This window comes from Ascaphus truei, chromosome 2 (genome assembly GCF_040206685.1).
Source record: "Ascaphus truei isolate aAscTru1 chromosome 2, aAscTru1.hap1, whole genome shotgun sequence".
Lineage (NCBI taxonomy): Eukaryota > Metazoa > Chordata > Amphibia > Anura > Ascaphidae > Ascaphus > Ascaphus truei.
In genome coordinates, this window is record NC_134484.1 from 470,150,326 (window position 1) to 470,162,926 (window position 12,601).

Genomic DNA, 12,601 nt, shown 5'->3' on the forward strand with positions numbered 1-12,601 from the left:
TTGACGGCATTGCAGTATTGTAACCAGCCGGAATAAAAAGCTTAAATTCCTGCCGGAAAATAACGCAATGCACTCTGGCTGAAAAATATCAGAAACCTGAATACACCCGAGTATACCCGAATTCGCGGGACTAGCCGTGCTCGAATAAAGTGTGTCGCCAGTGTACCTATCAAATGTATATCTTACGTATTATTTATATCATATATATATATAGAAAAGGTGTCCAGTCCGCGCTCTTGCTCTTTATGGATTTGGAATGATGATTCCTCTCTGATCTCTTGCTGCTCCTGTTGTTAAAGGTGTATTCCCTCACCTCCAAAGTGGATCCCGGCGGAGAACTCCGACGGCGATACCAAGTTCCAAGAAAAAAAGAAAAACACAAGAGCGCACCAAAATATGAGAAATAAAGTGTATTACAAGCAGCTAAAAAATAGTAAACACTTACATGAATAAAAACTTTAATGGTCCAGATCTCGATCGTGACTTCTAAGGTCGGGCATCAAATGGGATGAAAGGGGGCAATATCAGTCCTTTAGAAACTAGTCCTGCGCGCTGGGACTGTGTCTGTGGCTATGCTGCGTATTCAGACCTCCACGAGTGTTGGCGTGCTGGTCCGCGTGGCGCGCATGCGCGGCGAATGAAGCCCCCGGTTGCTGTCCCTAAGATGCCTGTCCGTTTTCAATTCAATGATCGTGATCGATAGAAACCACTTGTGTGAAGACTGGCTGTGAGTAGTTTACAAGCCAGCAACACCCTTCGCGACGCGTTTCGTATACAAAAGTATACTTCCTCAGGCCATAACAGGGGCACCTGTTTGGGGTCCTTTATATGTCTGTCTGCATTCGTCATAGGTTAGTACCAATGGCCAGACATCCAATTGGGTCTGATGACAGAAGGGGGTGGGTTAAGTTCACAAATCCTCCCCTTTAATGTTTAACAAAGTAAACATGGATAAATCATTGATCATAAATCAATATGGTGGCACTTAGAGCAATAAATAAATAATTAAAAACAAAAGTGCCACTCACTAATAGAGACATATAAAGTAAAACATACAGGTTGCCCCCTATAAACAAGTGTGACATTTAAAACACATATATGTTAATATGTAAAATACAGATGAAACATTGTGCAATTGCATACAAATACAACACATAATAAACATTAAAAATATATTAAGGAAAGAATAAGAAAAGATCTAAAAGGGGAAAGAAGGGGGAATGAGGTAAACCAATTTGAAAAAATAGAAAAAGGGGGGGGGAAGGGGGAGGTAAGTGTGTTATAGTGTGCCTAGCACGGCCCCCAGCATTTAATTTAAATGTCAGAGAAGTTCCCATATTATCCTGTCTGTGCGGTTTTATTACACTGCATCATGGGGAGGTTTGTGTAATACAGGGGTGAGCAAACTTTTCCCCGTGCACACCCCTGCCTGCTCTCCTCTGCGACTCGTGCCTGCCCCCTGATCGGCCCCGGTGTCAAATAACGCACGGGGTCATGTGACGTCATGTCGCCATGTCACGTGACCCCGCGGGACTCCAGGTTACCATGGAAGGGAAGGTAAGTGTGTTATAGAGGCCTAGCACGGCCCCCAGCATTTAATTTAAATGCCTGGGGGCGAGCGCGGGACCTCTAGAACGGCCACGCACCCCACCCCCAGAAAGTCTAGCACCCCCCAGTTTGTGCACCGCTGGTGTAATACACATGCATACAGTTTAGTGCTATTGTCCTATAGGAGAGAAAACAGATTGCACATTTGTGGTGTGTGTGTTAATTAGTCTTAGGCAATTAACCCCTTGAGTGCTGCCTGACATAATAGATACTGACAAGCAAATACAAAACACAAATGCTGCAAGATATTAGTTAAGTTAATACTACCTATCAAATGTATATCTTACGTATTATTTATATCATATATATACACTATACGTGGCCAAATAAATTTGATTATAAATAGATGTACCCGTTGATATAGTGCAGCATACAAAATCTATAACTTAATAAGACCAAAGTAAGAAAATAGAAAAAGAAAAAGAACAAAATATAAATATTAACATCAAATACGCAAATGCACAAGTAAGGAAAAAGGACACAAAAAAAGAAGAAACACTGAATCATAATGAAAAAAAACTGTCAAATAAACCCACAATATACAACTTATATGTAGTAAACATATAAAAAACACAATAATGAAGTTCATTAGTTCAGATATAATAGAATTTACTATGAACAACTACAATGTACCTTGTAGGTGCAAATATGGCACCAACATATGCAAACCTATTCATGTCATACTTTGAGGCAAAACATGTCCTTAACAACATGGAATACTCTGGCAATAGCCACACATGAAGCAATACATTGATGATGTATTCTTGGTGTGGATAGGTGATGAAGGGAGGCTAACACAATTCTTGGAATACTTAAATGGATGTCACGAAACCATTAATTTCACCATGAATCATAGCAAAGAAATTATCAATTTTTTGGAAGTCCCCCCCACTCTCTCACATGGCGGAGCCGTGTCCTGCTCGGCGGAGGTACGGGGACAGGGGTATTTGGCAGCTGACTGGGGGGGGGGTGTTCGGCGGCTCATTGAAGGGGGAGGGCTGCGGGGACACGGTGCTGCTGGGGACGCGGCACACTCACACTCCCCGTTACATGACTGGAGAAGCCCCCCTCCCTCTCCTCCCCCCGGCAGAGCCACAGCGCCCGGATCTCGGGGTGTCTGCGTGTGAGTCCGTCAAGCGGCGACTCCTCCTGGTGGAAGCTGGCAACACTGCTGGCCTCTTCTGCCAGGAGTGATGTCACTTCCATCACCACCGACTTCCGCCTCCATCAACTGCATTCACACCGCTAAAGAAGTTTCACTTCAAAATCCTTGGGATTTAAGCAACATTTGTCTGATGAGCACATTGTTTGTCTTAAATTCTAGATTCTAGTTTATCAATAATTACACTGAACATAAGAGGGGGTCAAGCTAGAAATTAACAGTATTTAAATAGTTTGACAGACTAGGACATAACATTTATTAATCAGCACAAATGCAGCAAGAAACAATCGGATTTTAAAATGATATAAAAAGAAAAATCAGAGTACCTAGTACATAGCGAAGAGGAATGCCCGTATGATGTTCAAATGCTTGTAGTTACATTCAGAGACTAGTACATACTGAGATTCCCTTTAAAGTAGGGACAAGAACATGCCGAGGTCACAATTGCACTAATCTTTCCAGAAAGTGCATGCACATTGCATAGGGTCGCTGATCACTGTACATATTACCACGCTCCTCCCTATAGAAGTATGCTGCTGGTAAAAAGATAGGCCTCACATATAGAAAAACAAAAAGAACGATTCCTGCGCTCCTACCAATTAGGCTAAAATAAAATATTGATTAAATGAATAAGGGTTATTTAGTTAAACCCTTTGGCCAAAGCATTATAAGCCTGCAATCCACGTCAAGGCATAACCACATTTTGCAGGTACCTACACTGAATATATGTAATTATTGTCCCATGGACTGGTGAAAAATGTGAGAAAGCCCTAAAAGGGTTAAATAAAGCATATGCTTTTGTGAGTAGTGCAATTAAAAACTGGCCAAAGCCAGTATCATAGTTATCTTACTATAGACGTAAACTGGGGGTGCACAAATTCCCTGGTGTGAATATAATAAAACTTACACATATTTCACTCTGTCAGCCTTATACATTCACCTACTCTTCAATAGAGGGTGATGTGCAGACTGGCACTGAGGTGTATTGTACCTGCACTAATTGGAAAATTGGTAGGGGCTCTGCCCTGAAGGGAGGAGACATACACCTCCAAGGAACTGCTATATAAAGCAGATGAGCCAATAAACCTACCCCCATGACGTCTCAGTGACACTGCAGGCATACCCCGGTTTAAGGACACTCACGAGAAAGGACATGGTGCCCAATAGGCAAACGGCAGCTCACGCATGCGCCTGACAGCACGTCCTGAACAGCAATACCGTCTCCCTACCTGTACCGAAGCTGTACGCAAGCGGGGAGACTATAGAGTCTGTTACAAATGAGTTATTTACATCAGTTATGCACGTACTGTATATAACGATTGCTGTGCAGTACATGCATCGATAAGTGGGGAAAAGGGAGTGCTTCACATTAAATACATTTTTGCTTTACATACATGCTCCGGTCCCATTGCGTACATTAATGCGGGGTATGCCTGTATATTAAAATGCCCTTATGGAGTATGCAGCAAAGAAAAGGATTGGCCTAATAATTTGTGGAAGACTACATATTACCACACTCCTCCCTATAGAAGTTTGCTGCTGGTAAAAAGATAGGCCTTACATATAGGCTGAAGGATTATAATGCTTTGGCCAAAGGGTTTAATTAAATAACCCTTATTCATGAGATCACTATTTTATTTTAGCCCAATTGGTAGGAGCGCAGGAATCGTTATTTTTATAAATTTCCTGATGCTTTTGGCCTTCCACATTACTTGCAAATGCAGCTGACATTCTGGTTATCCTGAGAGGAAGGCAAAAAACTGGCCAGTTCAGGTCTGAATCAACTTTTCAAAAATAAAATAATTGTTTCAAATCCCACAGGGCTCCTGCATTGTCTTTGGAGAGCCAGTATCCAGAGCAGTATATTCAGTCATTTATTATAAATGTTACATTTAAGTAAGAGCTCCTGGTATCGTGGAAGTTTTTCATACATTTTGTCCATACAATGACTTCTACCCTTAGTGAATCCTCTGCTGTATTTGGAAGATCCGCTTATAGTTAAATTGGCTCTTACTGTCTACACAAAATAGAGACGTTTCCCCTCTATAAATATGCTTGCGTGTAGGTGCATAAGAAGCTTTACCCAAACGGTGTGAATTCGCTGGTGACAAGAACTCCCCCTTAGTACAGAATGGTATCTCACACTCTGAATAAGAAAAGTTTCTCCCCTGGCTGAATCAGCTGTGAGAGAAGGATTTCACTCTGAACAAGCAAAGGGGGTTCTTCCCTTTGTGAATCATCTGTTGTGACAGGAGGTTCACCTTCTGGGGAAAGCTTTTCCTACATTCTGTACATGTAAAAGGTGTCCCTTACTACAGAATTGTTTTATACACTGATCAAACAAATGATTTCTCCTCTGTATGAATCCTCTGGTGCCTAAGGAGGTTGTTCTTCTGTGAAAATCTTTCCCCACACTCTGCACATGGGAAAGGTTTCTTCCTCTTGTGAATCATGTGATGTGTCAGGAGGTTCCCCTTAGTACTGAATTGTTTTTCACACACTGAACACTTAAAACATTTCTCCCCTGAGTGAACATTCTGGTGTGATCGAAGCTTCCCTTTATTACAGAATTGTTTCCCACACTCTGAACAAACAAATGGTTTATCCCCTGTATGAGTTCTCTGGTGAATGAGGAGGTTATTCTTCTGTGAAAATCTTTTCCCACACTCTGTACATGCAAAGGGTTTCACCCCTGTGTGAATCCTCTGGTGAATGAAGAGGTTGTTCTTCTGTGAAAAGCTTTTCCCACACTCTGAACATGGGAAAGGTTTCTCCCCTCTGTGAATTCTCTGGTGTGTCATGAGGTTCCCCTTAGTACTGAATTGTTTCCCACACTCTGTACAATTAAGATATTTCTCTCCTGTGTGAATCCTCTGGTGCGAAAAGAGATTCCCCTTCAGTGATAAACTTTGCCCCCACTCTGTACAGGTAAAGGGTTGCTTACTAGTATGAAAACTAAGGTGCCTGAACAGGTCCCTAATTGGTGAGAAGCTTTTGTCGCACTCAGAATAGACAAAAGGCTGAGAACCGCTGCTTCTTAACTCTCTGTCATCACTTTTGCTTGGCGCACACTCAGAGTCAGTGTGTGATGTGTGCTGTACAAGGCCTGTAATTTCACCATCATGTTTCACTGGTTGCTTAGATGTGTCCATTTTGTGGCTGGGATCATTGGCTTTTCTAATTTCTGAGCTGCAAGGAATCAAATAACTTCTGTCCATATCAGAGCTCCAATTTTGCTCCTGATTGTAGCAGTTCTCTAACAGAAGAAAACAGAAACAAACTCATGTTTTCAATTTGCAAAGCAAATTACTAATTAGAAAAATACTTAGCAGACATTACTTTAATACAACTTACTTAAAAATATGTAAATGTTCTCTGTATACTATAGCACTGGTTCACAAACTGAGGTCCCTGGACATCAATGGCCCCTCGTGAATATGGCTGTGATCCCTAAAGACCCCCCAAAATGTGTGCCAGCTTTCACAGTGCATTCATTTTGATACAGAATTTGAATTTCTTACTATATTTATGGTCTAGGTTATTTGTGCACTCTGTTTTGTAGGGATGATTAGATGAATTTTCCTGTGGATGATGACTTTGAAGAATGGCTGGAATCTCACTATGGAATCTTCACATATATGGAAGTTCTGAGAAGTTGTGTTAAGAGTTTATAATGCTGTGCATTATAAACTATGCAAGTAAACATTTACTAAACTATACATGTCTTATTATGAGACTCTGTGAACGGTGTGGCAATTAGAAGAACACCATCTCAGGATAGTAATGGTCTAATTATCTACTGTGTGGTGGTCCTCCAAATGATTAACAACATTGACTTTTCCTTCTCATGGATAACTTCAGAGAACTCCTGGTCTATTCTAATAGTTAGAATGTTAACCCAACCAGAAGTGTAGAGCACTTATTTTCTAAGTATTCTTCTAAATTAAAACATCTTCTGACTTTAGATGACCAGATTAGCTGCTTTTACTGTAAATACATTATTTCCACTGTTTTCTCAGGTCTGTAACTGATTTTTCATATCAAGACTAAAAGATGGTCAGTGCTCCAATTGTTATATCAAACCAATGAGATCTCATACGGAAACAAATAAATTCCTTCTCGACTCCCAAGAATTGGCAATGGGATTACTCCATGGATCAACATCCTTTCCAAACATACATTCAGTGAGCACCCCAACAGGAGATATCACACACATTACACAGCATATACAGAGATGGTCATCCTTAAAAAAGGTTTCCACTAAGGTATTAAATTTACCTCACAAGGGGATAACCGTTTTCCATTGATGGGGTACCTTTTAATAAACCCTGAATATTGCCGCTATGTGACCATACTATACAAACCAAGACAGTATTGGTGCTATACTAAAGGATTTTAGGGTGCTCACCATTGACAGCAACTGCAACAATTTCCCACTTTATTGGGGTCAGATGATCCTCAGTGTTTGGCTCTTCTTTCTCTGACTTAATCTTTAATTTGTCTGGTACAACCACCGGAAAACCTGGCAATAAGAAAGGAAAATCCCTCAAGTAAAGCTGGCAATTGAAACATTGCATTATTATTATGGTTTATTTGTGAAGCGCCAACATTTCCGCAGCGCGGTACCATGGGGGCACAGAGTTATGTATATTACAAAAACATGAACAGGTACATCCCAAATAAGGACAAACATGCACGCACAGATACAAAGAGGTAATGAGGGCCCTGGTCCTGAGAGCACACACTCGAGGGAATTAGGGACAATGTTGAAACAAGAAGGTAAGGTGGCTGCTCATTGTAGGATAGGGTGTGGCTCAGGTTCGAATATGGCCTGACAGCTGAATCCATTAAGGCTTTCAGGGTAGGGGGCGGAAGTGAGAGGAGGTTACATACTGTAGTTACATAGTAGATGAGGTTGAAAAAAGACATACGTCCATTCAGTTCAACCTATGCGAGGTAATAAGGTGGGCGTAAAGGCGCATGTCGTTAGCAGAACGTAGGGGGCATTTAGGTATTTGTGGATGAGGGCTGAGATGTAAGGGGGGGGGGGTGTCATTGAGATCTTGTAAGCCATTACTAGGGTTTTCAATTTCATTCTAGAGGCTGTGGGAAGGCAGTGTAGGGATGTGCGTAGTGGAGCAGTAGAATTGGAGCTGTGAGTGAGGTAGATGAGTCTAGCAGCAGCATTTTGGATGGATTGGAGTTGGGAGAGGTGGACAAGGGGAATGTCAACTAAGAGAAGGTTGCAATAGTCGAGTGAATGATTAGGATTTTAGTTGTATCATGAGTGAGAAAAAGTGCGTATATTGGCAATATCTCGGAGGTGGAGACGGCAGGACTTTGTGACGGACTGAATGTGAGGAACAAAGGAGAGATCAGAGTCAAAGATGACCTGGAGTCCATCAGCCTCTCCCCGCTGCATGTCTGATTGAGGTACTGTGTGTTGCCATGCTGCTTTTTTGGTTTCCACAAAGAATCTATGGGACATAACACCCGAGTCGCCCCAAAGGTGTTAGCCGAAGGGAAGCCAAAGGGTGTCACCATTTGCTGCTGTTTGGTAATGTTACAGCTGCTCTATTGCTTCTGAAACTCACCAACCCATTCATCCCCTGTACCCAATGTTTCAACCTATCCGGCCTGTAGATTGGAAGCTCCTTCAGGCAGGGCCTCTAACACACTGAAGGTCTATCCCACCTCTTCTAACACAATTTTAACCCGGTCTGTAAATATTACTTATGACCATAATCATATTTCTGACTGTCCATGAAATATCTGTAAACTGAATGTGTATGACCTTTGGTCATTTAATGCAACCATTTATTATTATAACTCTGGCTTTTCCTGTCTGTCTCTTGTGTAGCAAAACAAATTGTATTTATTTGTAGTTGTTCTCAAAATAGGGGATTCAGAGGGAAACCTAGCTGACTAGGTGTCAGGCGACACTTCAAAAGCTTACCCGGGGTTTGTTTCCACACTTCATTGGGGAAGGGTTTGTTCAGACCTCGCTGGTGCCATTCAGGGTTAAGCCCTTTCAAATTCCCTGCTCAAAAGTCCTGCTTCTCCAGCAACTCACAGTTCCACAGCACAAAAGCACTTTTAAATCTCCCGCTCGCAGCACAGCCTCGGAGCACATAGCTTAGTCCACCTTCACGACAGGATCAGAATGAGACCTGGAACTCTGACCGGGTTCCCCTTTCATAGATTCCCAGCTGCCATAGGAAATCATGGTAAACGGGGCAGCGACCAATCACAGCATGGAAGCTGCAAGGGGAACCAAACATGACATGTTGGCCAGCATTGGCCAATCAGGGCAGGAGGTGGGGCAGAGGCATATTCAAGGGCAGGGAGAGAAATATGAATGGGCCAATGTGAGCAATGCCTACCAACGGGTGTTTGGCAATTGCTTACCCCGGCAGGTAGGATATCTCCTGCTGGGCTTGGGACCAAGATATCTGGGGGAATGGCCAAATGCTCCGCTTTATGGGCAGATGGCCACCAGGCCCGATCTCCCTTTGTTCCCTGCACCTCTCTTCCCCGTCCAGTCCCAGCACTAGTCAGGAATAAAAGGATTATAGTTACAGAATATGCAAGAGGCTACCGGGTATATTAAAACAGGCTAGCTCTGTGGTCTGGTTGCTGGATGAGCCCAGGAAAGGACAGGTAGGGGCCAGGGACTGGGATTAACCTTTATAATGCTAGTCCCCGGGCACCTTTCCGTCGCATAATCCATTTTAGATTCATTATATGGGGGGACAACAACAGGGATTCCAGCTCCCAAGACAGATATACATGTAACCCTCCTTGTCCAGCTACCAAAGGAGGTTACATCACTGTAGTGGTGTACAGTAATGTCCAACTCAGCAATAATTTGAGGTTAACGGCCTCCCACGAGCATCTATATATTGGTGTGAGCCACATAGAGGAATCCGCCAAACTGGCGGTGAAGAGACAGGTGAGTAGGTGCCCAAAATCACTATGGCACTAGATGACCATCTATAGGGAAAGCACCCGCTCCCGAACAGGCAGGCAGGTGCGGTGTCATGACACTGGAGAGAAATTGGGCTCCAGTAGACAAAGCTCCTGCTCTCAAACCAGGCGCCCATTTTCTCTCCAGTGTCATGACGCCGTAACTGCCTACCTGTTCGAGACCGGGAGCAGGTGCTTTCCCTACCGGAACGGATGTTCATCTAGTGACAGTGATTTTGGGCACCTACTCACCTGTCTGTTCACCACCAGGTTGGCAGATTCCTCTATGAGACTCACATCAATCTAGTGATGCTCGTCGGTGTGGCGGTGGAGGGGTACCCAGGCCAATAATAAAGGTATTATGACCGGCTGGGTGCCACTAAGTCATATTGGGGAATTGTAGATTGCCAGCTCTGCAACCCAGTAATGGCAGTAACACTGTGATTTTAATAAAAATGCCTGTGTCTCCCACCAGGTATAAGGTGGCGAGAATAATGTCATTTCTAAATGTAATGTATAACCGTAGCAGTGTTTCCCTGTAAACCGTGCAAAAGGAAAAATGGTTTTAAAACCCAGCAGCTCGCAGCGTTTAGCTAACTTCTGCTAAGAAGCTCCTAACGCGCTGAGATTTGCTGTGAGTGCTGGTTGGGTAAAATCATGTTAAAGTTTATAGCGCAATTTTTATAAAGTTATATAAAAATTGATGAATGGAAGTCCCCCTATTTTAATTGTTCCAACAGTATAGGCATTAGGGAATTTTCAGTCAGCTGGCCGGAACAGAGGAAACACTGAATTTGTAATCGCTATACTTTAGAAATGCATAGCAGGAAAGTCCTGCGAGGTAAGCGACGCATATTTAGCCCGGACTTCTAAGACAACCCGCTGGCTCAGAGCCAAGATGTCTGAAAACGTCTGGAGTTAAAAGGCTTTGGCCAACTAAGGTGTTAAGTGGGTAGGGGTAATGCAAGTATCACATCTTAGTAAATGTCCGGGCAAATGGGCAAGATGTCCGGCCAGCTCAGACAAAATGTCACCAGGTAAGGGGGACGGGTCTGGTATGCTAAGTGGCAAAGGTGCGAGGTTCTCACATGACCTTAGTAATCTAAGAAGCCCTCTGCCAGGTTCTGCCAAGTATTGGCAACTTTGGGATAGGTGGGAATATTTGTTCCCATGGAGAGATTGGCTGCACAGGTTAAAGATAGGGGTTTTTACTGCATAAGAATCCCCGCAGCCGATCGGGAGTCAGTTCCCAAGTCAAGAGTTCGTAAGAACTAAGGATTCCAGAACCAATTCTACGGCGGTAGAACGAAGAAAGCAGCTCCGGCGGAGAAATAGCGGTTGTGAGAGGCGCCACTGGCCAAAGACTGTTTTCAGCTCTTTGTGCACAACTCCCACTCCTGGGAAATTGTGCCTAGAGACTGTATTTCTAAAGATTTTGTTTTGGGAATAGAAGATTTCGTTTTACGCCATCCCAGTAAGTGTATTTGTGAAGTAATGTGTGTATGTTCATTTGTGTAAATAAATCACAATTTATTTTATCTCTTGCTTTGCTCAAAGGATCCGGGTATTAAAGGTGTTAAAAGTGCTGGTCTCCCGTGACAGTGGGAGTCCGGTAGCCTCATATCAATTGAGGGTTTCTATACCTGCTTGTTTTGAATCCTCTTATAGTTGTATTGATATTCATACTTTTCTAATAAAGTTTATTCTCATGAGAGTTTGTTCTTGTCTTGTCTATCCTTAAGTTATTGATGTTTGAGCCATCTATTTTGACCAGTGGCAACTCACTCTGTATTTTCAGGGATTTCTCCCTTTAGTACTCCATTCAACACTAGTTGTTTCAATCACTTGTATTTTTAGGGATTTCTCCCCTCAATACAACACTAGTTTTTTCAATCATTTCCATCTTCAAAAATAGTTAAGAGCACACTATCGGTTTTTCAGCAATAATTTACCTTATTTTAGGGGCTATTACGGTCGGCTGGGTGATGACAAATAGGGCGCCAGGAGCTTTTAGGTGGTACAACAGGACTCTTTTATTATAGTTTCCCTTGCATGGGAACATCTTCATACAGTCACAAATAAATGCAGGCTGTTGTACCTTTTACATTTCCCTTCCCCCCTCTCCCCTCAGGCATACAATACAGCCCTAAGGCCTACAGCTTTCTTCAGCAAGTCCCCTCAGCAGGTGGTCAACCTCTCCCTGGTTCCTCAACAATGGGCATAATCCCGTCAAAGTGTCCAGGTATACAATGCCAAACTCTGGTGTCAGTAACTTTGCGGTGGTTGCAGTTCTGTTTGCAAGAGGAAGTTAACCCCTGCAGGTCCATATTGAGCAGAGCTGTACATAAGTGTTCTACATAGTTTAAGCATAGCAGATATCCATTACATTAGGATAATGTAATTATCCTGTAAACAAAGACTGTATACATTACAGTACACCCAATATACTCAAGAAGTACCACTGAACTTTATGTCTCTGTGTATTCCTGGGACATGTAGGGCCAGGCTCTTTCTGCTGCATGTGCCTTGCTTCAGAACAATATGTCCACCCACACATACTAGTTACTCACTATTAGCTGGAAATCATCCCTGAATATTCCCTAAAGGTGACCATGCTAATTATAACAATTCAGTCTAAGTGCTACACAAAAGAATTTTAGGGTTGTCAAGGGTTGATCTACGGCTGGAGTGGATCCCAGTGGCAGGAACAGCAGGGAACGAAGTCGGGGTCAGAAGCAGAGGTCAGAGGTAGGCGGCAGGTAGCGTGGTCAGGGTAACAAGCAGAGGTCGGCTACGAGGAGACTGGAATAGGGCAATAGCAATAGCAACATCAGTAAACACAGGAACCTAGCAGGAGCTGAGGAG

At 43.0% G+C, this 12,601-nt stretch overlaps 1 protein-coding gene across 1 annotated transcript in view; it reads right to left on the reverse strand.

Annotated features, from left to right (window-relative positions):
* Window positions 1–227: 227 nt before the first annotated feature.
* LOC142488360 (uncharacterized) overlaps window positions 228–12,601 on the reverse strand; it is a 49,593-nt gene continuing 37,219 nt past the window's right edge. Inside the window, exons 6-7 of the mRNA XM_075588791.1 lie at window positions 7,179–7,292; window positions 228–6,026 (exon numbers count right to left, since the gene is read on the reverse strand). Of these exons, the coding sequence (XP_075444906.1) occupies window positions 5,107–6,026; window positions 7,179–7,292 (1,034 nt within the window). The 3' untranslated portion in view covers window positions 228–5,106. The remainder of the gene's footprint in view (window positions 6,027–7,178; window positions 7,293–12,601) is intronic.